This window comes from Schizophyllum commune, assembly GCF_000143185.2.
Source record: "Schizophyllum commune H4-8 unplaced genomic scaffold SCHCOscaffold_14, whole genome shotgun sequence".
In the NCBI taxonomy this organism is placed as follows: domain Eukaryota; kingdom Fungi; phylum Basidiomycota; class Agaricomycetes; order Agaricales; family Schizophyllaceae; genus Schizophyllum; species Schizophyllum commune.
Genome location: NW_026089551.1, coordinates 411,464 through 433,567, shown reverse-complemented (window position 1 = coordinate 433,567; position 22,104 = coordinate 411,464). Strand labels below are relative to the sequence as shown.

The window sequence follows — 22,104 nt, the reverse complement described above, 5'->3', positions numbered from 1 at the left end:
GGCGCTTCACCACGATCACTTCGGGACGCGCGCTTCGATGAGGGAGACGACCACCTCGCACGCGCCTTGTCCCTCTACATGGCCTCGTGCATCCTCGGACCTGCGCTCCTTCGACACGCAAGGATCCTTCCTGCGAACTTCATCTGAGTGCACCTATAACTCGATGATCGCCGTTTCGATGTCTGCTCAGCTGGGGTGAATGCTCAACCTCGGTTGTCTGTGCGAATGGGCATCGCTGTCACGGTCATCGTGTGCGATAGCACCCCAAGCTCCCCGTTGTACCTGCCCCTGTATTGGGAAGATTACCACTTGCCTGCGCTTCGCGGTCAGAAGGACTCAGCGTAGATGAATCTGCCTACGTCGGTGCAAATATCATGGTGTGATCGTCCAATCTCGGATGGCCAACGAAGATGTCAGAACGATTGCGGTTGTACTGAGGCTCGGGCTTGTCTCACGACTCGATAGGGATCCCAGTATCGACTTTGACCGCTCTATGACTCCAATCCCTTGCACTCTACTACTACTTTTCATACCGTGTATGGCTTGCAACATATCGTTTCTTCGCCTTCGGGACGCGCTCGTCAACCTTCCACACTGCACTATGGGCGGGAAGCCACGCACATCCCTGCCTTCCGTTGACCCCCACTTTGGTTACGGACCGCGCGGAACCTGATGCTAAATAGCCTTTCGCGCGTGTCTCCATGATAAACTTTTGATCGCGAGACCTGCTCCCGCTGAACTTGTTTCTCTCGTTCTGAGCTCGTTTCTCGACCGTTTGGGCTTCAAAAAACAAACCCGAGACGGGATTCGAACCCGCAACCTCTGCCTGATCCTTCTCCGGAAAGCAACGTCATAACCATTAGACAACTCGGGCGTTATGGAGAGATCTTTGAGGCTACCTTCGTCCTCAAAAATTTTCAAACCAGTCCGAATGCCGACCCTCAAGTAAACCAGCAGGACAGCAGAGAACGACAAACCAAGACCAGCTCATAATATACCCTTGATCCTTGTCTTTCAAACGGTCTAGGACAAGTGCGACGCACGGCGTCAATAAACAATAGGATAGCGAGTGGCAGAATTAGTACATGAGGGTAGCATTGGATGCACCGAATCAGTTGTAGGTAGTGCGCCTCTTCAGCTTCTTCCTCAACCTCCCAAGAGCCTTTCCGAGCTCATTCCTCCCGCGGCCGTCCTTGCCGATACCCCAGAAGGCGTCAACAGGAGAGTCCTGTATACCATCAGTGAGGGTATGTACGACCAGTAAAGATGAGGTTGTACCTCAATCAGCTCCGCACTCCCCGTCGATAGCAGCTCCTCCTGCAAGTCCTTGTGCTGGGTGAACTTGAGGTGCAGCGCTTCGTCCATCTGAAAGACAGGTCAGTCCGGCGTACGCGAGGCAGCAAGGCACGCGCACCTTGTCGATGTTGACCTTGAACCAGTCGCGCCGCTTCTCATTATCAAAGCGACGCGCCTCGGACAAGGCGTCTCTCGGGCGCGGCTGCCTGCGAATATGCTCGGCGAGCTGAGGTTGGTGTTCCATGAACTAAGATGACCATCAGACGACGCTCCTACTGACGCATTGGCTTCTCACCTTGAACGCCTGAAAGAGATGCTCGCTCGTTGGATAGATCGCATCTTTGTACTTCACCGGATGCGGCGAGAAGTTAGTGAACCCATAGTGCGGCTTGTCCCTGTCGTAGAAGAAGATCTGGGGGCGAGGGCGCAGCGACCTAGGCGCTGGACTAGGTGATCCATGGCCACTCTGCGCGGCGTGTGGCGAGGTCTGCGGCGAAGACGAGTCTACGCGCGGTACTGAGGTGGCGAGGAAGGTATCCGGCGCCCTATACTGTGGCGAGAGGCCTGTGGAGACCGAGAGTTGTCCGCGCTGGCTCATGAGTGGCTGATGTTGGTGCAAGTGGTGAACCCTGGCTGGTCCTTGTAGTCTGGCGTCGTTGGGTCGCAAAGCCGCCATCGGAGATGTGTCCGATATCTCATCGCACAGGATGAGCACGAGCATCGTCATCTTCAGCATAGCTCACAATGATAATCAGCGCGTTTGTTCGGCCTGGTATGCTGAATGATATCCGGGTTTTGTCGAGAGCGAAAGGGCGTCGGAGGAAGACGAGAGGCGACCTTTATGAGTGGAGTGATCCATGCCAATGACCTGGCCTCGTGTGAGTCGCGCTTGCGAAGCTCCGAAAGAGGGGTGAGATGAAGGGGCATGACCGGGCGTTTGTACACGAGGCGGCATAGCCGCACCGCATCAGCGCTTCCGACCTTCGACGACGTGCATCGTGTCCTCAAAAGTTTGTTGCACTGAACAATTTCTAGAGAAAGGGAGTTCGACGTACAGATTTCAATAGATCTAGCTGGCAAGGAACAAAGAGCAGACCGGCAAAATCCGAGGACCCTTCAGTGCGCAACACGTGTAAGAGTGATGCCAACGTTTGTTAGCAGACGCCACCATGTTGAAAGTCGTCAGCGAGGACGCCGCTGGCCTGAAGCACACGTCGCGCCTTCCAAGAGTTGACCCTTCTCAATTCTTTCACTGCTCGACTGCGTGATGCCTGGTAGCAAACACGAGGCGACCGTCTTACCGAAACGGGGTCCTTGACCACGCGAAAAACGTACTTGTCTTCCTGACCGACGCGCGGTGATAGACCCTTTCAACCCGCCACATGAATGTCCGCGGGCCATAAATAATATCCAGCCGAAAGCGTCTGCTCCACATCTCCAGCTCCCACTATGGCGAAGACGCCTCAGTACAAGGACTATCCCTTCGCTCACTGCGCAGACCTGCGGCGCCCCAACCTGGGTCGCCTGAAGGGCCTTGCGCGCCAGGATCCAGAGTACGAACAAGGTTGATGGGGAGTAGCTTGCGTGAGTTCGTGTGCTGACGCGCTCGCAGTCTTGCGATTCTTCATGACTGGGTGGCTTCACCCTCACAAGCCCATTCCGGACGTTCTGGACATTTACAAGCTGCCGCAGCCGTCCAGAAGCGTCGCTGCGTATGAGAGATACAGGTAAGGCATTTTCGAAGTGAACCTCGTTTCCACACCGAGTTCGCTCCTAGGGACCGAGTGGCGTCTGAGCTGCGAAATCCGCGCGATCCTTCCTTCGCCAATGAGACGCTCTTATTCCATGGCACTCGTCATACGTGCTTGGGTGATCCCCAGTATGTCTGGCACCTCGCTGTGCGACCGCTTCAGCTGCTATTCATGTGGCGTCGTACGCGCGTCGTTCAAGAGGGATAGATGCGGTACGATGGGTTTCCTTACTATCATTATCTTCAGTTCTAACCCGCGATAAAGGACAACGACATTCCTTCAAGAGGTAATTTCAACCTTATGTCCTCTCTGTAACGCTTCTGACATCCTCAGGTTCGGGACCGGCATCTACGTGAGCTCGTGCTCTTCCAGTACGTCTCAAATCCTTCGATGAGCGGTGCGGCCTCTAATTATCTCGCGCAGAGGCAGACGACTATTTCGACGATGGCGGAAGTGATCCTGGCGTCCGCACGCTGCTGGTCAGCAAGGTCGTCATGGGTAGACCGCTTGAGCTACGCTACAGCGATCCCAGTATTTCCGAGCCTCCGCCAGGACATCACTCTGTAAGTTGATGCAAATTTTTCGTGACGCCGTATCCTGACGAATGTAGGTCGTCGGCCTTCCTGGTGGCAATCTCAACTATCCCGAGACTGTCGTATACCACGAAGATGCTATTCGGCCGGCATATATTATCAAGTACCGATACGACACCGCGACCGCCAACGCGCAGGCGATACCACCCGACACGTGCGCCTGCGCCGCGGAGGTCCCATGGGAGAAGCAAGTGGATTCGTCAGTCGTGTTACGAACTCGCACGTCGCCCTCCTCACCTCCCAGGCAGGCTAGACATGTTGAAGAGCTTCATCCGTGGCGTGGACGACGTGCTCCGCAGCGCTCCTATCCCCGTGCAGCTACGCCTGTCCTCGCAGGACGAGTTGGCGCCGAAGCGCATCGCTCGGACACTGATAGAGGAGGATCAGCCGGTCCATCGCCGCGCGAGCGCTTCGCGCAGCACCACGGTCGTGCGCGACAACCCGGCAGCAAAGTCTACGGGCGGCAAAGAGTACGTTTTCTCTCATACCCAGCAATCCTCTGAGCTAACCTGATGCAGGTCTAGCTTGTTGTCGTTGATCTTCGGCCCTTGGCAGCGCGGACCGTCTCAGGAGACTTCGACCGCTGAGGCACGAACTACCGACTCAGACTCAGACTCGGACGATGACAACGAGGAGGACATGTCTGCCTTGATTTCTCAATTTGCGTTCCTGTCGTAGCATCCTGTGTCACATTCATCTTCGCATGTATTTATGAGCGGTATTTATATGGGCGTTTTTGGTTTGTTGTACTTAGCTCTCTATGTTGGAATATTTATTCGGTGTTCAAGTCTTACCTTCTTATTCCGCATACTAGGTATGCATGCCTTCTACGCTGGCTTGTCGTCTTCCTGAGCCTATGACAGCTGCGACAATCATGATAGGGACTTGGACGCCACTTTGTAAACGCTGGAGCTTTCTGACCTGCGATTGCTCTCGGCGGACACGACGCTGAGCAAGCCGCATATCGATCTTGTCACCACGACACGTGTGTAACACCCTCCGCGCCTCATGCCCGCCGCGTGCCCCTCGTCGTGAAGTCCACCTGTACAGACCCTATAACTGCCACCAGGTACGCCAACCCGACGCTAAGTCCCATCCGCAGCCCTCCTCCATCAGTCGCCTCACCCTCGACACCATGGCTGCACCTCCTCCCTGCGAAGTGCGCTCCGTCTCTTATGCACGCGCCCTGACTCACCTGGTGCGCGCTTCCAGACCTGCTTCGTGCAGCCCGCCATGCCCGGGTCTGCGTACTGCGGGAAGACGTGCGAGGACAAGGATAAGTGCGAGGTATGCATGTTCGATGCGCTTCCGATGGCTTGATCGCTCATACGACGTCCATCAGCTTTGCCATAAGCGCCCGAAATACAAGGGCGGGAAGCAGCCGTCGTCATACTGCAGTAAGACCTGCGCAGACAATGCGAAGGCCTTAAGGTCGCCCACTCCTGCGAAATCGCCTTCGCTGAAGTCAAATCAGTCCTCTAAGTCGAGTGGTCCAGGTAAATGGAGTATATTATTGCCGAGATTATCCTACTTACCCTGGCCGCCCAGCCTGCGCCATCGTCACCTGTAAGCGCACCGCTCACGAGAACGCTGACGGCACCTATGGGCGCTACTGTTCGGTTAGCCACAAGAAGTGCGTCGAGCGCTCGTTGGCCCTTCTTCTGTCTCTGATCTTTTACGCAGGCTAGGGGAAGCGATATGCCTCTACTGTCGCAAGGGAGAGAGGAGGGCCAACTCTGCGTTCTGCAGCCGCACTTGCCGAGACGAGGCGGCCAACAAGGGTCCCATTCTTATGGAGATCCCCTCGGACCATGCCATCTTCGCGAGCGGTGCGAGCTTCTCGTTCATTTTTGCACCACAGGTTTTCTAACTATGCCTCGCCAGTTGCCGACCAGTTCACTGGTTCGTGGAGGCATCCGACGAAGTGTCCCGGCGTGAAGCGCATATACAAGATCATGCCGGATCAGGCAACGTGCGAGCAGTACAACAAATATCGGTGAGTGTTCGGTGGCTTCTAGCGCTAGACAATATAGAGCTCAATTCATTGCTCATCAGCGCGGACGTAGAAACACGCGGCAACTTTGCGGCGCGAGGCATGACTGCGGGCAATGAGCAGCGCCGCTGGCATGGCACGAAGCGCAAGTGCACGCTCGGCGACATGGGTCAGGCGAAGCTATGCGGCGACACGACCTGCTGTCTTTGCAATATTATCAAGACGTCTTTCGACTTGACTGCTTTCGGGAAGAACACGGGCTGGGGCAGGTGGGTGCTACATTAATCTACTTCTATCCGACGTCTGACCGAGTACCTAGATTCGGGCGAGGCATATACACGTCGTCGACGTCGTCTAAGTGAGTACTCGGCCGGTCTGAGGGCTGTAATTAGCTGACTTCCCCAGATCGAACGACTACTCCAAGAACATTGACGCCAGCGCCTTGTCGCCTCTAAAGGCTGTTCTCCTGAACCGTGTCGTCGTAGGCAGGGGGGACAAGACCTACTTCAACCACTCGACATGGACCAGCGCTCCGCCAGGCTTCGACTCCGTGGGTGATGCGATCTCGTCGCGTCATCGAAATTGCTGACAGCGTCCAGGTACTGGCGGAACCCTTCACCATCCCTCTCGCTGGCGCTCTCAACTACGATGAGGTCGTAGTCTACCGTAACGAGGCCATACGCCCGGCGTATCTGGTCTTGTACAAGGCCTGAAATTTCTTCTCATCACCTCGACGCTCGCCGGACGAGACGTCAACAGTTCTCGATTATTCCCACTCGCCTCTGTATTCTATTCGTATCGAAACCACACTTCACATGCTTGTACTTGTAACATTCTCCCTGCAATATATGTCTCTAGTCACTACCAAACGAGGGTAAAAGCTGCAGCCTATTCTGAGCAGACGCCGAACCGGCGGCACGCATAGTCATATCCGCTACAAATGAGGGCATAGAGGGAGGAAAACATAGATAGATAAGATGAACACATACATACATATTTAACGCAATAATTAGTTCGCATCGTGACGGGGTGCACCTCTAAAGACAATTTTGAGGACCTTCACGCACAGTGGCCGAGGTCGCCTGATTTGGTGCCTACTTCTAACGAGGGAATCAGTTTCCTAGCGCGCTCGGGTGAAGAGAAGGACGCACTCGGCGTTCAAAACCTCTGCTGGCGCAACTGCGTTCTCAGCCTCATGAGGGCTTTCCCAAGCTCGTTGCGCCCCTTCCCGTTGGGCCCAACGCCCCAAAAGGCGTCCTGGGCAGAGTCCTGTACCCTGGATCAGCACAGGCGCAGCCGTATGTTTCACACGGCGTACCTCGACAAGCTCCGCCTCTCCCGTAGCAAGCAGCTCCTCGCGCAGAGCCGGATGCTGATCAAACTTGTGCTCCAGCGCAATCTCCATCTGCAACCACTGTTAGCTACGCGACTTCATAGCCGTGACCAACAATGTACCATCTTTACGTTGACCTTGGACCAGTCCTTACGGACCTCACTCTGATAGCGATGCGCTTCCGTAAACGCAGCGCGAGGGCTTGGCGAGCTCGTCCGGATATGCTCGGCTACCTGCGACTTGTGAGGCATAAACTGCGCGTAATCGAGTGAGTCTACGGCGCTGCTCGACTGCCGCTCTAGAGCGTACCTTCAATGCCTGGAATAGGTGCTCGCTCGTGGGGTACACCTTACCCTGATACTTGACGGGGTGGTCGGAGAAATTGGTGAAGCCGTAGTGGGGGTCATGCTTGTGGTAGAAGAGTATACGCTGCGCAGGCGGCTGAGCGAGGTAGACACCCTTGACGTTGCGTGGAGCGTCTCGGCGAGCTTTGGGAGAGGGTTGTCCGCGAGTGGGTGCCGTCGGCGTCTGCCTCTGAGGGCCAGGCGCCTTGCCTTGTCTTGGACAGCACCAGTACGCCGGATTGAGAGCACGGAATGGCGAAGGTCGTGCAGTCCTGCTAGACGCCGCCGCTGCGCGACCTCCGTACTGAGGATTCTGTACGAAGGCGGGCGTGCGACCAGCCGCTGGCGCCCCATGCCCTGCTTGGGCGGCCTTGCCCTTCTGCTGACGCTGGGGCATGCGATGAAGTGGCTAAGAAATGAGTGGTGGCGTTACGGGTCGTGATGAGAAAGGATGGGGCTCGAAAAGTGGGAGCGACTGCTATTTGTACCACTGAGTGCGAAAGTTCGGGCGGTGTCGCCAATGAAGCCGCCGAGATCAAGGTAGTAGCAGTTTGAAGAGTCATTGACCTCGTGTCCTTGTAGCCCCGTCTTCGCCACATGCCAACAAAAATGCGACCGCACCATGAGAGGCAGATCTAAAGTCAGATTACTCACGTGTTTGGCAACTCCGCCGAGTGATCCGACATGTTGATGTTCGCCATCCATTTCCTCGCCATCCTTGCTTTTCGCCTTCTCCTAAAAAGCCCGATATCACTCAGCACACTGGGTTTATGTCTCAATGAATTGCGCAGTACGCGCGCCACGCGTACCTTCATTTTGCTCAAGGAGAACAATGCCGGAGACCCTCGTTGGGAAGGGGCCGGCATAGCACTCATCTTCCAGCCACACACGCAACGGCAGGATTGTGAGGCGTCGTTCTTACGTTTTTGACTTCCCAGAGAGGCTAGAGCAATATACGACAATATCGGACCGTCGCACAACAGATGTGTGTCGCTTTTTTCATTGCCTTCGCCTACGTTATGAGTTAACAAACCCATTACAAGCGCGCAAGTGGACTCTTGGTGCCTTGGGTAATCCAGTCAAGTCCAATATCGAGACTGCATATTCCCACCTGCTTGGAGGAAGGACCTTTAGGCGAGCTAGCGTGGCAGATGTCAAGCTGACAAGATATGGGCGTCGAGCTCCTTATGCTTTTACTTACGAGGATATGTGGGTGAACCTCCAAGGGTACAGAATGAAGTGTTCATGATACTTCATCAGTCCGCAGTCCTCTCCAAATGAGCGCGTTCATAGCTGAGCTTCTCGCCTCCAGGATCGACGCGCCGGCAGGCAATAATATACAATGGGTGCTACGGACGTCACGAACGCTTCCTTCTTCCCAGCTCTTCACTCTCACTTTGAATACATGATGACGTACGCGGGCACGATAGCCTCAGGATGAGGGAAATGAATAGCGGCAACTGACCCCTAGTGAACAATAAGCCAGGCTCGTACTCCGTTATGACTGCGCTCACCTTCTCCAGGGCCAAATTCGCGATCGCAACGCAGGCGATCATCACACGATAAGGCGAGGTCGTACAAGACGTCGCGTCCTTGTCCGCCATAAAGGGATTTCCATAAGTATAAACACCCCTCTCTGGCCTAGTGAGCAGGTGAGTAGCGCGCCCAAGAATCGAAGAAACAACGCTCACATCCCGTCCAATTGTTTGCTCCCAAAAGCAAACGAGCGGAAAGACGACTTGATGGACATGCAGATTCCACAGGACTTGAAGTCGCACAAGACCGGAAGCTTAGTCCCTAGGTCGCAGATGCACTGCTGACTGAAGAAGGTGTGTATGCATGTCTCGTTGGGGCGGCTTGACCTAATCTCCGTCAGCGACATGAACCACCATCGAAGGATCCCTCACTGATAGTCATGATAGCCCCGCATTGTATCTGCGGGCAAGACGACGCGGTAGACCTTCTCCACAGACGGCACAATTCCAGGCCCGCTCCATTCGCCCACGAAGTGCGCCTCGACTGGATATCGACACGATTAGACGTTCATATCTCTTTCATATCTGGGCCATCTACTCACGATTCGAAAACTCTTCGCTACCAGCGTCAACTTCCATGAGTCGCGCTGTGCCAGGGTCCTGCGACCTATTGCATCCCGTGCACAGGTCGCCGACGGCACGGGGGAACTTCAAACACGTCGTGCATGCAAGGGCCTCTCGGCCTTGTACCGCGTCGCTACGACGGAGACTTCATCAGCCGACTGAAGCAGGGCGGACAAACATGCTCACATAGCGTGTTGTTCGCAGCAATATCCGCCAAAGGCAGTTCTCCCCGTCGCCTCGCACGTGCTGAGCGCGCACGCCGACGGGTTCAATCCCTGTTTGCTTGCGCATGTCCGACTGCAGTATGGATACCGCGTTCCGTTCTCCATGAACTTGGGGCGTTTGCCACAGACCTAGAACGCGCGCCGATGAGCAGCGATGACAGGATAAACGGACGTTGCACGCACCTCGCAGAGGTGTGCTGTGGGCATTCCGCTGTGCCGCTGGTTGCGCGAAGTGGCCATCGTCGGAGAGGATGAGAGTTGATTGGGTGTGACGACGGCTCCGGCGACCAACTGTACTTAAGGATGCACGAGATCGCTTTGTGTGGCGAAAACACGAGGCAGCCGCGTTGCATGGCCACCCGACCTCATGTTGTCCTGGAGAACTCCGCATGCAGACCAGGTGTTTGTCAGTGGAATGAACCCCCTTTTGTCCGATAACTAGACCCACCATCGCTCTTTGCCTTCTTTCATCCATACTTTGTTATGGCCGCGTCCGCTCTCGCAACAGGTTTGCCGATAGCGATTTCCGTTTTACAGGCCGCCACGGCAGCTCTCCAGAATCCTTCAAATTCTCGCTCTTCCCTCGACCCCTCAGCACCTCCACCTCCTGCGCCGAGCGCCGTCCCAACGTTATCATCAGCATCTACATCGCACATGCCTCCTGCCCCACCTCCAGCGCCACCTCAGCCACCCATGCGCCAGTCATCCGCCTTGAAGCCCAGCAAGAAGGTCAACGGTTCGAATAACCAGATGCTCTGCGAGGTACGCAATACTAGGCTGCGCTACCCGCGAAGGAAATGACTTAACGAGCTTCAGTACTGTCACTCGAACCCACGTTTCTTCGACGGTGGCAAGCGACATCCCTACTGCAGCAAGAAGTGCGCAGGCGAAGCCAAGAAGAACAACTGCGAGGTGCGCGGTGGCAGTTCCACTGACCTGAGTGGCTTGAACTGACGCTTTCTATGCAGTTCTGCCACCAGCGCCCCAAGTTCAACGATGGCAAGAAGTCCTACCGATATTGTGGCAAGATTTGCGCTGCTGCCGCCGCCGTGCAGGCTGGCGCGCCGAACGAGGACAAGATCTGCTTGATGTGCCGCAAGGCAGAGAAGCAGCCGCGCTCGCACTTCTGCAGCAAGACATGTGTAGAAGAGGCCGAGAAGAAGGGCCCAGCCCTTCTAGAGGTTCCGGTCGGGCATGTTACCTTCATCAGTGGTAAGTCTACCGTAAGCGTGGCTAAGGACGCGACACTCACCTTACGCAGTCGCCGAGCAGTTCAAGCAGTCGTGGAGACACGCGAAGACATGTCCGCCGGTACGGAGGGTCTACAAGATCCTCGCCCCGCACGCCTCGTTGAGGAGCTACAACGCGCACAAGTGAGTGGATATAGCATGTCGATGTAACCTCGTCTGACATTTTGGCCAGAGCCGCCGTCGAAACCCGCGGCAACTTCAAGCAGCAAGGCATGGCAGAGGGCAACGAGTGCCGGCGATGGCATGGCACGACGCGCGAGTGCTTGCTCGGTGACCAGGGTCACACGCAGTTCTGTGGCTCGCCGAACTGCCCACTGTGCAACATCATCAAGACCTCGTTCGCGTTGAGCCACTTCGGGAACAAGACCGGTTGGGGACGGTGAGCATTTTTTGGTCTTGAGGAGTCCTGTCCAAGCTGACACGCATACTAGCTTCGGCAAGGGCATCTACACGTCGTCGACATCGTCCAAGTGAGTTTCTCCCCCGCGAATAATCTAGTACATGTGTCTGACTTACCGCGTACCAGATCGAACGACTACTCGTCCAACAAGACCAGGTCCCCGCTCAAGTCGATCTTGTTGAACAAGGTCATCGTCGGCAAGGGCTTCAAGATGCTGCACGACGAGCCGACTCTGACTTCCCCGCCGGCGGGGTGTGACTCGGTGCGCCATGGCTCCCAAATACTCAAACGTTTTCTGACCCTTCGCTCCAGGTTCTCGCGGAGAAGGGCATGGCCTTGAACTACGACGAGCTCGTCGTCTACCGCGAAGACGCCATTCGCCCTTCGTACCTTGTCATGTACGAGGGGTAGAGGTAGACGAGCATCCAGTGCGCATTGTACATTAGTAGAGACGGCGGGTGGTCGTCCTGGTCAAGTTGAAGCAGTCGATTCGCTATCTCAATTTAAGTAACGCATTTTTACTATTTAATCCATTTTGTAACCTCTCATAGCCACGTGATGGTCACTGTTGAAGTTTGGGGGATGTGACCTACCATTCCATACGCTACCCATGAGAGAGAAAGCTTCGAGAGTAATCCTTATAGCGGCCAAGGATGTTCAGAATGAGTGAATACAAGGAGGCCTTTGCACGTCCATGCCCTCAGAAGATCTACAAGCAAGTATACAGAGATCGTACAGGGGTAAGTAGTACAAGCATCGCGCCCAGCGCTTAGCTGGCGGCCGCCGCGGCCTGCTGAGGGGCAGGGGCGCCGCCCTGAATACCCCGGAGGCCAATGCCCATCGCCTGCATGCGCAAGCCGAGGCCGCGCGTTTTTTCGATGACCGTCTGGTAGACGGGTTGCGCGGGGCGGGAGATGGTGATTTGGTTCTGGTAGGATGTGAGCAAGCTTGAGTAATTTTGCGAGATGAGGTATACTGACCTTCTCCAAGTCGATCTTCGCGTCGGCGCCCATCCGCGTCTCGCGGATGAGGTTGACGATCCATTTCTCGCCCTCGTCGGGGGAAAGGTTGAGACGCTCGGAGAGATCCCTGCAGCGATGTCAGCTATGCACGGATAACATGAGAACTTGACATACCTGATGTCGATGCGCCCGTATATCCTGCAGTACGCCTCACTGATCAACCCACGCGCGCACTCCACGAACTCGTCCTTGAACTCCTGCAGAAAGAAGTCGTTCTGGACGACCTTCTCCGCCACCGTCAGCTCGTCACGCGCCTTGTCGAAGTCAAAGTCGACATAGAGGTCCTTGAGGAAGCGGGTGATGGGGTCGCTGTACTGGTATTCCTCCGTCGTGATGATCTTCGGCAGCTCGCGCAGCGCGGACTTGACGCGTGAGGGTACTGCCTGGTTTCTCCGGCTGGAGGACAGGATGGCGGCGGTGGTAAGGTAGCGCAAGATCCATGGGCAGGACGTCTGGATGGTGTTCAGGTACGCTGGTGCCATGAAGGTCTCCAATAAGAGCGTCCGCCCTTGTGGGTGATTGAAGTACACGAAGAGGGACCAGTGAAGGTGCCATGTCCGCGAGTGCAGCTGGTTGAGCGCAGGGGAGAGGGATCCTTCACCGCCGGAAAGGGCAGCCGAGGCTGTTGCCCTCGAGTCGATCGTGTCGCGGAGGGTGTTGAGTTCCTCGAGCGCTGTTTCCCACTGACCCGTGAGGATGTCGGACGCGAGCTTGCCCCAGTGTGCAGAGATCAGAAGGTCGGGATCGGTGGAGAGGACGCGGAAATGGTAGAGGTAATCTGCTGCACCGCTGTAGTTGCCGTACGAGAACTGGAAGTTTCCGAAGTTGTACAGGGCTGATATTTGGTCAAGGGTAAGCTGGAATGAAGGTGAGCGCTGGTATTGCCGAGATCGAACGCGTCACGTACGTTGTAGTTCTCCTTCAGGTACTGCAAGTTCTGGTTCTTGTCCTGCTTCAAGGATTGCGCCACCTCAGGTTTCTCGATCACGTCGAGAACTGCTTGCGCCTCCAGCTGCAGCCGCTCGTTCATCGACACGGCTTTTTCGCGCTTCTCATTGAATTCTAGTCCCCTCCGTTAGCCAGCGCACGTCCTGATCATCTCGACAATACGCACCTGATGGCGGCTCCTCCCCAGGATGCGACAGCTCGAATAGCGACGCCGCGTAGTCGAACATGTTCGTCCCCTTCGCCAACTCATACTGCGCGAGCTGGACCTGCTCAACGGGGAAGACACCCGTCTCGACGAGGTGCGCGAGGAGGGGGAACGCAAGATGGCGATCAAGGTAAGGAATGATCGTCTTAGACAGATCATAATCCGCCAAGGTCGCAGCTTCGGAGGGAGTTGGGCTCGCCATTTTGTGCTCGACGTCGCCGACGATGTGTAGAAGATGGGGACGGCGGGGGAGCGAAGACGATGAAAATTAGCACAGCCACTCTGACGATTGAGTCGCGGGAAAGAACTGCCAAATCGGTAATTGGTCAACTGTGACAGTGTGTGACGGTACTGCTCGCAGGAATGTCCCCCGTGCTGTGGAGGCGATATAGCAGGCCATAGGTCCTTGATAGTCAAGGAAGTGATATAGTCTGACTATTACAAGGTATTGGTCTTCTCCGGAGCTGCTTTCAACGGCACAACACATAGATAAGGGAGAAACGATCAATCAGGACTTGGAATAGAATAGTAGTGGACAGCGGAACGTAGTGTACAGGTATCTTAGGCTTCTAAGTACAACAGCAAGCAAAGTAAGCATAAGTCAAGGAACAGGTAGGCTTTTTAGATAGAATCGCGACTCGCGATCTAGAGGTCATACATGACCAGGTATGCAGGGCGCACAGCGTCGTTGGTGTAGACCATGATATCGTCATGGGCAAGGAAAAAACCTTTCTTGGCCATGACCTGGGTAAAATGTGCGTTGGAACCATTATAACGTGCTAGGTCCAGATATCACTCACCGAGTCGTATCCGTGAGGGGCGGTCTTCATGAAAGGCCTGTCAACGTGCACGATCTTGGGCTTGCCGACGATGACATCGGTCAGAATCATGGCCTTCGCCGTAGAGTTCTGCACGCGGTTGCTCGAGAACTCGTCCGCACTGCGATTGCAGTTTCTCATTAGTCTGTGTAGAATGCAAACAAGCTGCCTGACTCACGTGTAGGTGGAAGAGGACGTGTAGATCGCGCGACCGAACGCGCCGACGGACAGCTTCTTGCCGTGCGCCTTCAGATCGAAGTCGGTGCGGATGATGTTGCAGAGGCGGCAGGTCAGCGAGGCGCAGGGATACGACTGCTCGCTCTCGCCGATGAGGCACTCGCGGTACGTGCCGTACCAGCGGCGGGTCTCGTTGCCGGCGGGTAGGTTCTGCGACTCGAAGTGGCCGCGGCTCTCGACGAGGGTTCTGTAGGATTTAGTGAGCTAATTGCAGTTCATGAAGAGTTAATGACCGACGCACCGATAGGCATTGTACCTCTCGCGGGCAGCCTTAAACGGAACAATAGCGTAGATCGCCTTGATCGCCGGAGGGGTACCACTCTCGTCATCCCACGATGCGTCAAAGTCCAGCTTGACTGAAATCTCGTCAGCCGAAAATACTTGCAGATTTTCATGAAGACCTCATACCATCATGGAAGGCAACATGATCCTTTGGGACATTGGCGAGCACCATGCCACGTTCACCGGCCTTCTGCTCACAGCGGGTGCCGCAAAAGACGCAGCCCGGGGCTGCGGTGCCGCGCTGGCAGGTCAGGCAAGAATTTGACGCGTGCCTTTGCAGAGGAGGCATTGTAAAAAGAGTGCCGTCGGTTTGAGGGCTCGCACCGCTGGGCGGCGCTGGCTGACCCATTCTGCAAAGAGACACTTAGACCCAACGTCCCTGGACGGCAGATTGGAACTCACCTCATGTGCGCGCGACTGCAGAATGTTCCCTCTGTGCCGTCGGGGGCGATATATACGGCGCGATCGCATCCGCTCAGTGCGCATAGAGCTGCGAAGTCAAGCGTCAGCCGCGACTCGAGGTGCAGGAATAGCCAGGCTACGTACTATTTTGTGGCTGCGCGATTACCGCGGGCAAAGTCTGCGGCTGTGGAGAAGCAACAGTCGACGCCGAATGTCCGCCTGCCAGCCGCGCTTGAATGGCGCAGTGCTTGCCGCAATAGAGGTGCCGCTCGACGCCATCATTGAACTGAGGGCGTTCGTGGCATTGCTGTTAGTCACAACGTCAGCGCAAGAAGTCAACACAGAGGGTCGTCTACTCACGACGCAGAGGACCTGGTAAGAGTCCTGAGAAGAGGAGCGTGAGCTTTGAGAGAAGTCTGGCACTGCTGATACATACGCGAGGGTTGTACTGGGCCTGCATGTTGCAATCCCGAGGGGTGCAGTCGCTGGAGTGCTGAGAGGAGTGAGGGTAGCGGTGGTAGCTGGTTCTAGCAGGAGGTTCAGCGACCCTTTTGTAGGAGCGCGGAAACTTTGAGACACCGTCTCGCCATCTAATTCCAGGACACCAGGCGTTGGATTGTCCTAGTATGGGCACGTTGCTTTCACTCATCGACCATGCCAATCAAGAGCGATGACGACTTTACGAGGAGGCGCTTTCATATCAAGACCGCATCGCGGGGTTATCTTCGACTGGATTTGGTACCGACGCGCGGGTATGAGCAGCGTCTTGACGCCTGCGCGCCTACGGATCAGCTGGCCTGAGTAATCCTGTGCAAAGTATGAGTACGCAATTATCGGGAGGGTCGAGTTCCGTAGCCAAAGAGTTGAATCGGGATCACTAGTACCTGATTGACGAGTACCTAGCAGCAGGACCTAGCTCTACCCCGACAGATACACGCCGCGAAGACGAGGCGGGCTTGGAGTTCCGTATTCCATCTAGGTGCTGTTGAGCACCGACACATACTACAGCAGTACGTTGTGCAGCCACAGCAGCTCCAATTACATTTGGGTAAGTGGTTTCATGGGATAGGAGAGACAGATCGCAACGTGTACTCACTGAGGCCGACGTCGGTATCTGCGCGAAGGTATCCAGGATAGGCAGGTTTTATCGACCGTAGCCTTTGTCTCCTAGCATGCTAAGATGAAGCAGATACATTCAGGAGCAATCCCTTTGTCCGAGGTACAGTCGTTTGAGTGACATCAGATAGGAAGAGTCCGGACGTCCTGACGTGTTAGGGTAGACAGGTAGCTATGTTTACCATACGCCGTCCTATGATCGTACACCCTAGTAGGCGCGCCGCTCAATCCCAGTCATTCGTTCATTGGTCGTATGCTTGGTAGACTTCGGAGTGTGTACTTGGCTTCGTTGAATGACTCGTCATTTGCGACCACCGAGGCGAAGGGGAATGAAAGGTCCACGGGGACAAGGCAGTCCGCAAAGCCCGGTCCTTCTCGAAGTTCTAGCCAAAGCAGAGGGTGCATGGGATCCTATTGTGCGCAAAGATACAAGGTTCGACCGTGCTTGGGAACGGCGAGATGATGGTTCGAAGCAAGGTGATACACGTGCTATCAACTTAGCTGTGTAAATCATGCATTCTATTGGATTGGGAAAGTCTTGTTCAGCAACTCGTTTATAACTTCTAAGTCCGTTCAGCACGCGCATCCCATCCTCTGCACGCGCACCTCCTCACGCGCACTCGGAGGATGCTCTACCTCTGTCCCGCATTTTCCCTTCCTCCTCCTCCCCCCGCACTCAATTCCTGCTTCCTCATACTCGTCCACCTCCCCTCGCCCCCTTCCGAGCTTCCGTCATCTCCCCGAACAGTTCGGTGTATGTCCTTCACAGCAGCAATGGACGCAAGAGAAATGGATTCAATTGTATGGTACACTGTGAGTACAGAAATTACACTTGTTCATTCCAACATTGATCAAGACGCGTAAATCAGACGGCAGACATGAGAAATGAGGCGATCACAGGGACATGAGAGAGAATTGAGATGCATCGTGCCGTACAGAGTGTATCATGAAGGGGGTGGTGCAGGACATCGCCAAGAAGCGCGAAGTGATGAAGAGATCGGGGCGATGTTCATGGGAAGAAGGAGATCGTCAACGAGGTTCATGGAAACGGTACACTGCCTGGGGTGAGCTCCGGACAGAGAGGTATGATGTCAAAGCAATAAATAGCTGCAAGAGCCCGATAGCAAATCCTTGGATCGCCAGACTTCCAGTGATGCACGCCGATCCGCGACGGTCGGCCTGCTAGCGCCCATACACTCGCCGCGCGTATCAGTGCAGGTACTTCTCGTTGAGGGCGTGCACCTCCTTCGCGAGGTAGGGCCAGCTGAGCGTCCGCGCAAGCTCAAAGCGCAGCTTGTGCGGATCGTCGCCCGCCCGCTCTCGCGCCAGCTTGATCTCCCACCCGCACAGGTTGTACAGCAGGCGCATGTTCGGCTGAATGAGCACGGACAGCCTGCGCGACCTCACGATGAGGTACGCGTCGACGAGCGGGATGTTCAGGTGCTTCATCGCGTACGCAATCTGCATAAGCTAGTGAGCCTTCTAAAGCATCCTAGGAAGTCTAGAGAACCTACCACCACCGTCGCACTACGCGAGACCCCGACCCTACAATGGACGAGCACCTGCCCGCCCTCTGCGCGCGCCTTGTCAATCCAGTCGCATATGGGCTCGAGCTGGGGTTCTAGGGTGTCGATGCCGTCGTCGCAGACGCCCTTGATGTCTAACACCTTGATGCGACCTTCGCGCTCTTCAATCCATAGAGAACCTTGATTGCCCTTCCCAGGGAAGACATGGCACGAGCTGCTGCCCTCGCTACCCTCATACTGCCCATGCGCAGGCGGTACGAGCGCGCATTCGCCGACGGAGACGACATGCGTGATTCCGAGTGCATGGAGCATATACGCGTTTGAGGCGTGATTCCTGTAGGTATGTCGTTAGCCTCAACCCTTCACGCACAGCTATACGACTTACAGATTGCCCAGGTACAAGAAGGGCAACACGCGGCTTGGGAAGCTGCCGTCAAACCGGGGGTCGTTGAACCATGCCTGATGGTCCCCACCGAACAGTGAAGGCAGCCATGGACTTGTGCTGGCACGCGGACGCCGTGCACGAGGGGGTGAGGCCACATTCGTTTGCAATGCCTTCTCACCACCCATCGCACTCATCGTGGCTCCGGCACTGCCCAACGATGCCGTTGAACTTGACACGCCGAAGGATGAAGTACCCCCACCGCCAGCGAGCGCAGCTGGAGGGGTGTTGATTTGCGGACCCATGCCCGTCGCGTAGCTTATGCTCTTCGCGCTGGGTCGATGGGTAAGTGGTGGCTGCACGCGGTGTCGTCCAGTTGTATGCCCGCCTCCTTCCAGAAGTCGAGCCTCAACCCGACGCAAGACACCAAGGTCGGAGCTGTAGACGAAGAACGAGCGCTTCTTCTCAACCTACACAGACCCATCAGCTACCCACCCTCGACCAGACCTTATGGAACTTACCTGCAACTCCAGATACGCCTCCGGCAGCGTCAACCCGCGGAACGTCATCAACAAGAACAACGCCGGCACCGAGCTCTCCGTATACCCATCCGCTGAATACAAGAGCACCTTCAACGGCCGCGTCCGATGCGCGTAGTAGTTATACGTGAAGTCCGCATGCGGCAGCTGCCTCGCCCCAGGCGTCGGGCTCGGACTTGGCGCAGGGCTCGTCATCGAACGCATCCGCCCGCCCTGCCCGTGTTGGATGAAGCCCGCTTGGGCCGCGGACGTCGTCGACCAGCGCCGGCTCTTGCTGCCTCCGCTCTCGTCATCTGCCTGGTGTCCGTCGGCTCCCTCGGCTGCACCATCCCGCGCAGCTTCACGCCCATCGCCTCGCACGGCGGCCATAGGCACAGCACCCGGAGCAGCCGGCGGCGTCAGCCAGCGCTCCAGGAATCTCGTCACCGCTGTGAGCGAGCCCACCGTCGTCGTGTTGCTCGGCGGACTGCTCGGAAAGGGCAGGTGAATGATTGCATTCGCGTTGGGCGGCGGACGCGTCGGCAGCGTCCACATCTCCTCCGGGTCCTTGGGGGCGTCTGTGGCGCCCTCTCTTGCGATCTCCGCGCGCTTCGCCGCCACGCATCGCGTCGCCCAAGCACTCTCCAAGCGGCCAAGGTGCTCCTCCGCAGCGCGCAGGTTCCCCGCGGTCGGCCAAGGCGCAAGATCATGACACTCTATGGCAATGTCGTACCCGTAACCGTCGCTTGGCGAATTCGACGGGCCGAAGTTGAAGGGATCACCATCGGCGAGACCGGTATGCAAGGTGTCGGTGATGTTGAGAGGTTCGGTGGTGTCGGTGGGAAGTACTGGGGAGGTCGCCCACTGCGAGAGCGGGAGAGGCTCAACGATGCCAAGGGGTACATCATTCGAGTTGCCGAGGAAGACTTGGCCGACCTTGGGATCGAAATGGGTTTGGGTAGATGAGTTGGACAGTGATAGAGGGTGGGGAGCAGAGTTGGGGCGAGGTGAGGTAGACCGGGATGCTGGACGAGAGGATGGACCTGGGAGACATATCAGTCACTAGTAAACAATGGGTATATGCGCCGCGAGGTGCATATATGCGCGAGATCATTTGTGGCAACATGCTGTTTCCTCCATAACAAGGACAGAAACTCACCGAAGTTCATATGCGGCGGGCTCACAGGCGCCTGACGCCCAGACGGTAGGGACGTCGACATGCCCTCACGGCTGACAGCTTCCTGCGAGTTGTAGCTACGTATGATCGGACGCGGCGTCGACGGTGGCGAAGCAACACGCCCATTCGCAGCCTCGGGCGATCCTATACGCAGCGCGGACGAAGGCCTTGACGTCGGCGGCGGCGATGGAACCGTCGATGCAGGTGAAGCGGTGGACTGCCTATCGAAGGGCGAAGGCGATCCTCCGTTCGTGAGACCAGGCGAAGGTAGCGGCGATGTGATCGTCGGTAGCCTCGGTGCAGGTTGCTGAGGAGGCGGAGTTGGGAAGAAGCTGAGTATCTCCTTCGCCATGGTGAGCTCCCGCATCTCGTCCTTCTCGCGCTGCGCGAAGTCGATCGTGGTGTACCACTTGTTCAGGTCGTCCGTCTCCGATCGCTGTGGGTTCGGCGACGAGTTCTGGGACGATCCGTCGGACGCAGCTGTAGCCGAGTTTACGAAGGAAGGCGTGAGTATGCTCCGCGGCTGCGGGACCACAGTAGCCTCCACAACAGCTGGCGGTATCGCATCCCTTGCCTCCAAATCCGCGTCTGAGACTATCGCGGGCGACTTTGGCAGGTCAGGAGCACCATGCTGAGGGACCAGCGAAGGCGACATCGTCGGCGCGGCCTTGTGCAGGTCCGATGGTAGGAGCCCGTCCTCCGGATAACGTACGACGAGCCACGGAACTTCGGTGTTGAGTTGCTGATCATCAGCGTCCAAGATGAAGACGTTGTATTTGAGAAGCTCGCTTTCATCGTCCTCGGCGGGGTCATCTGAGTGCGCCATTAGTATGCGCCCGCATCCGCAGTAGTCATCATTAAGATGTGGGGACAACAGGTGTAGTGGGGGCAGTGCCGGAAAGCTTAAGCCACCGCGACATGAAGGACGGGGGGATTGGAAGTTGAAGCGGCTTGCCGAAAGCATTGTACCCCACAAGAAGTCGAAGCACACGTACCTGCATCGTGTGAGGGCATAGAACCGTGGCCGCGCAGCCTTTGGACTCGTTTGCGCACTATGGCTTCGCGAAAACGCTCGGCTAGACGCTGCGCATTAGCGGAAGAGCGACCATGAGGGGAGTAGACGACGATGTCGCATAGAGTCGCGTATATGGGAACTTGAATGCCGAAGTTACGAAGGGAGATGCCATCGGGAATGCGGGGAGGGACGAACTCCCAGCCACTATCAAAGGTAGGGCGCAGGAGGTCGCGAGGGTAGAACGTGGATGTGAGGAGCGTTGGCTTCCGAGACTTGCGCTTCATCTTGAGCTCGGGCGTCTGTCTGTAGCATGTTCAGCAGCATACATGCGGCATTTGGTGGTCACTCACCCAGCAGTAGTCTCAACTCCAGAGCTCGATGCTGCGGACACGGGGCTGTCTGGGGCGGGGCGTGTGTGGAGATTGGACGTCTGGATGACGGGGTGCATGTGTGGTTGCTCGTCCAGCGGGATTTTGTCCTTCTCCTCGGGCACGACTTGAATGATCTCGGGAGGGGACACTGGGTCCATGATGTCCACATCCATGTCGCGTTCCTCGTCAGAGTCTGAGTAGGTGCTCTCATCACTCGAATAGTTCTCGTCGCTGTCTTCCCCGTACTCCAGCGCCGGCGTGGGCGGGGCAGATGCTGAGCTCGCGCGCCGCCTCGGCAGGTCCTCGTCGGCGACGACCCAGAGGAGGCCGCGGTATCGCGGCACCGGTGCTGGACCCTTGCGATCTGCGGACGCGAAGAACGTATTCTGCGCGTGGTTCTCGCCCTCGAGACCATGTAGAAAGGGGAAGAGGACGTGGTCTGGCGGGTGGGCGAGCGTGTGCTTGAGATGGAGGGCGGCGAAGTCGGCGAGAGGGAGGAGCGGCGTGCGCGCACCGGGCGCGGTGGGCAGCGAGGAGATGTAGTTATCTGGATACGTGAGCCCGTACGTGGGCGGTTCGTTGTTGGACATCGTGCTTGTCGTCGTCGTCGTCGTCGTGGTCGGCGACAGGAAAGGTTGGTCGCCGTCGTCGCTGTTGTCGAAGAAAGGTTATCAATGGCCGCACTCCCGCCGCCACGGGTCCGGATCGGCTTCGGCACGTGTCAGGCGGGTGGCGCATCAACTTCAACTTCGGCGCGCCGCCTCGCTAAATTCTGGCTTGGTTACGACCGTCATGCACGACT

General features: G+C 56.6%; 10 protein-coding genes and 1 non-coding gene across 11 annotated transcripts; 3 read left to right on the top strand and 8 right to left on the bottom strand.

Moving 5' to 3' along the window:
- Positions 1-792: 792 nt before the first annotated feature.
- Positions 793-874, bottom strand: SCHCODRAFT_t244. Its single transcript has one exon. It is a non-coding gene; the product is annotated as a tRNA-Arg (tRNA).
- A 153-nt stretch (positions 875-1,027) lies between these two features.
- Positions 1,028-2,152, bottom strand: SCHCODRAFT_02642870 (DUF1768-domain-containing protein). Its single transcript, XM_003027063.2, has 5 exons — positions 2,040-2,152; positions 1,592-1,990; positions 1,415-1,543; positions 1,279-1,365; positions 1,028-1,228 (listed from the first exon to the last, which is right to left on the bottom strand). The coding sequence occupies exons 2-5, from the start codon at positions 1,892-1,894 to the stop codon at positions 1,112-1,114; spliced, it is 636 nt and encodes a 211-aa protein (XP_003027109.1). The 5' UTR covers positions 1,895-1,990; positions 2,040-2,152; the 3' UTR covers positions 1,028-1,111.
- Positions 2,153-2,737: 585 nt separating this feature from the next.
- Positions 2,738-4,429, top strand: SCHCODRAFT_02642866 (uncharacterized protein). The gene is given in 8 exon segments (XM_050346295.1): positions 2,738-2,860; positions 2,909-3,023; positions 3,074-3,157; positions 3,177-3,259; positions 3,471-3,610; positions 3,658-3,839; positions 3,889-4,110; positions 4,159-4,429. 8 exon segments carry the CDS (start codon positions 2,746-2,748, stop codon positions 4,316-4,318), a joined length of 1,101 nt encoding a protein of 366 aa, XP_050197414.1. The 5' UTR covers positions 2,738-2,745; the 3' UTR covers positions 4,319-4,429.
- A 266-nt stretch (positions 4,430-4,695) lies between these two features.
- On the top strand, positions 4,696-6,597 carry SCHCODRAFT_01135197 (ADP-ribosylation). Its single transcript, XM_050341088.1, has 10 exons — positions 4,696-4,799; positions 4,853-4,927; positions 4,983-5,136; positions 5,189-5,273; positions 5,324-5,469; positions 5,525-5,636; positions 5,696-5,902; positions 5,953-5,991; positions 6,039-6,183; positions 6,233-6,597. Exons 1-10 carry the CDS (start codon positions 4,776-4,778, stop codon positions 6,344-6,346), a joined length of 1,101 nt encoding a protein of 366 aa, XP_050197413.1. The 5' UTR covers positions 4,696-4,775; the 3' UTR covers positions 6,347-6,597.
- A 14-nt stretch (positions 6,598-6,611) lies between these two features.
- Positions 6,612-7,753, bottom strand: SCHCODRAFT_02556300 (DUF1768-domain-containing protein). The gene is made up of 5 exons (XM_003027062.2): positions 7,276-7,753; positions 7,089-7,220; positions 6,952-7,038; positions 6,785-6,902; positions 6,612-6,733 (listed from the first exon to the last, which is right to left on the bottom strand). Exons 1-4 carry the CDS (start codon positions 7,705-7,707, stop codon positions 6,792-6,794), a joined length of 762 nt encoding a protein of 253 aa, XP_003027108.1. The 5' UTR covers positions 7,708-7,753; the 3' UTR covers positions 6,612-6,733; positions 6,785-6,791.
- Positions 7,754-8,570: 817 nt separating this feature from the next.
- SCHCODRAFT_02642857 (uncharacterized protein) lies at positions 8,571-9,930 on the bottom strand. Its single transcript, XM_050346294.1, has 7 exons — positions 9,817-9,930; positions 9,596-9,762; positions 9,388-9,542; positions 9,218-9,329; positions 9,002-9,172; positions 8,825-8,951; positions 8,571-8,777 (listed from the first exon to the last, which is right to left on the bottom strand). The coding sequence occupies exons 1-7, from the start codon at positions 9,871-9,873 to the stop codon at positions 8,703-8,705; spliced, it is 864 nt and encodes a 287-aa protein (XP_050197412.1). The 5' UTR covers positions 9,874-9,930; the 3' UTR covers positions 8,571-8,702.
- A 357-nt stretch (positions 9,931-10,287) lies between these two features.
- On the top strand, positions 10,288-11,694 carry SCHCODRAFT_02519051 (ADP-ribosylation; the record flags this gene model as incomplete). The annotated part of the gene is made up of 8 exons (XM_003027235.2): positions 10,288-10,395; positions 10,450-10,545; positions 10,602-10,845; positions 10,895-11,006; positions 11,056-11,262; positions 11,315-11,353; positions 11,410-11,545; positions 11,596-11,694. 8 exons carry the CDS (start codon positions 10,288-10,290, stop codon positions 11,692-11,694), a joined length of 1,041 nt encoding a protein of 346 aa, XP_003027281.2.
- A 358-nt stretch (positions 11,695-12,052) lies between these two features.
- Positions 12,053-13,660, bottom strand: SCHCODRAFT_02706350 (eukaryotic translation initiation factor 3, subunit 6; the record flags this gene model as incomplete). Its single annotated transcript, XM_003027060.2, has 5 exons — positions 12,053-12,211; positions 12,264-12,372; positions 12,420-13,162; positions 13,213-13,367; positions 13,420-13,660. The coding sequence occupies 5 exons, from the start codon at positions 13,658-13,660 to the stop codon at positions 12,053-12,055; spliced, it is 1,407 nt and encodes a 468-aa protein (XP_003027106.1).
- A 443-nt stretch (positions 13,661-14,103) lies between these two features.
- On the bottom strand, positions 14,104-14,651 carry SCHCODRAFT_01107003 (uncharacterized protein; the record flags this gene model as incomplete). The annotated part of the gene is made up of 3 exons (XM_003027059.1): positions 14,104-14,202; positions 14,259-14,397; positions 14,455-14,651. Coding segments are annotated over 3 exons (435 nt in total), but the record flags the coding sequence as incomplete, so codon positions are not given.
- A 253-nt stretch (positions 14,652-14,904) lies between these two features.
- On the bottom strand, positions 14,905-15,657 carry SCHCODRAFT_01106691 (uncharacterized protein; the record flags this gene model as incomplete). Its single annotated transcript, XM_003027058.2, has 5 exons — positions 14,905-15,145; positions 15,198-15,285; positions 15,342-15,504; positions 15,558-15,581; positions 15,634-15,657. The coding sequence occupies 5 exons, from the start codon at positions 15,655-15,657 to the stop codon at positions 14,905-14,907; spliced, it is 540 nt and encodes a 179-aa protein (XP_003027104.2).
- Positions 15,658-17,088: 1,431 nt separating this feature from the next.
- Positions 17,089-21,966, bottom strand: SCHCODRAFT_02642843 (uncharacterized protein). The gene is made up of 7 exons (XM_003027057.2): positions 21,282-21,966; positions 20,912-21,234; positions 19,899-20,729; positions 18,743-19,782; positions 18,225-18,691; positions 17,828-18,173; positions 17,089-17,774 (listed from the first exon to the last, which is right to left on the bottom strand). Exons 1-7 carry the CDS (start codon positions 21,890-21,892, stop codon positions 17,523-17,525), a joined length of 3,870 nt encoding a protein of 1,289 aa, XP_003027103.2. The 5' UTR covers positions 21,893-21,966; the 3' UTR covers positions 17,089-17,522.
- Positions 21,967-22,104: the final 138 nt, after the last annotated feature.

Coding starts and splice junctions, on each gene's coding strand:
- SCHCODRAFT_02642870 (XM_003027063.2), bottom strand. CDS start 1,894: ATGAGCCAGCGCGGACAACTCTCGGTCTCCACAGGCCTCTCGCCACAG. Junction 1,544..1,591: donor ATCTCTTTCAGGCGTTCAAG/GTGAGAAGCCAA, acceptor TGGTCATCTTAG/TTCATGGAACACCAACCTCA. Junction 1,366..1,414: donor TCAAGGTCAACATCGACAAG/GTGCGCGTGCCT, acceptor CCTGTCTTTCAG/ATGGACGAAGCGCTGCACCT.
- SCHCODRAFT_02642866 (XM_050346295.1), top strand. CDS start 2,746: ATGGCGAAGACGCCTCAGTACAAGGACTATCCCTTCGCTCACTGCGCA. Junction 3,024..3,073: donor GCTGCGTATGAGAGATACAG/GTAAGGCATTTT, acceptor GTTCGCTCCTAG/GGACCGAGTGGCGTCTGAGC. Junction 3,611..3,657: donor CTCCGCCAGGACATCACTCT/GTAAGTTGATGC, acceptor TGACGAATGTAG/GTCGTCGGCCTTCCTGGTGG.
- SCHCODRAFT_01135197 (XM_050341088.1), top strand. CDS start 4,776: ATGGCTGCACCTCCTCCCTGCGAA. Junction 4,800..4,852: donor CTGCACCTCCTCCCTGCGAA/GTGCGCTCCGTC, acceptor GCGCGCTTCCAG/ACCTGCTTCGTGCAGCCCGC. Junction 5,903..5,952: donor AAGAACACGGGCTGGGGCAG/GTGGGTGCTACA, acceptor CCGAGTACCTAG/ATTCGGGCGAGGCATATACA.
- SCHCODRAFT_02556300 (XM_003027062.2), bottom strand. CDS start 7,707: ATGCCCCAGCGTCAGCAGAAGGGCAAGGCCGCCCAAGCAGGGCATGGG. Junction 7,039..7,088: donor CCAAGGTCAACGTAAAGATG/GTACATTGTTGG, acceptor CAGTGGTTGCAG/ATGGAGATTGCGCTGGAGCA. Junction 6,903..6,951: donor GAGAGGCGGAGCTTGTCGAG/GTACGCCGTGTG, acceptor TCCAGGGTACAG/GACTCTGCCCAGGACGCCTT.
- SCHCODRAFT_02642857 (XM_050346294.1), bottom strand. CDS start 9,873: ATGGCCACTTCGCGCAACCAGCGGCACAGCGGAATGCCCACAGCACAC. Junction 9,330..9,387: donor TAGCGAAGAGTTTTCGAATC/GTGAGTAGATGG, acceptor GTCGATATCCAG/TCGAGGCGCACTTCGTGGGC. Junction 9,173..9,217: donor CGGGGCTATCATGACTATCA/GTGAGGGATCCT, acceptor GACGGAGATTAG/GTCAAGCCGCCCCAACGAGA.
- SCHCODRAFT_02642843 (XM_003027057.2), bottom strand. CDS start 21,892: ATGTCCAACAACGAACCGCCCACGTACGGGCTCACGTATCCAGATAAC. Junction 21,235..21,281: donor GGAGTTGAGACTACTGCTGG/GTGAGTGACCAC, acceptor AACATGCTACAG/ACAGACGCCCGAGCTCAAGA. Junction 17,775..17,827: donor CGCGTAGTGCGACGGTGGTG/GTAGGTTCTCTA, acceptor TAGCTTATGCAG/ATTGCGTACGCGATGAAGCA.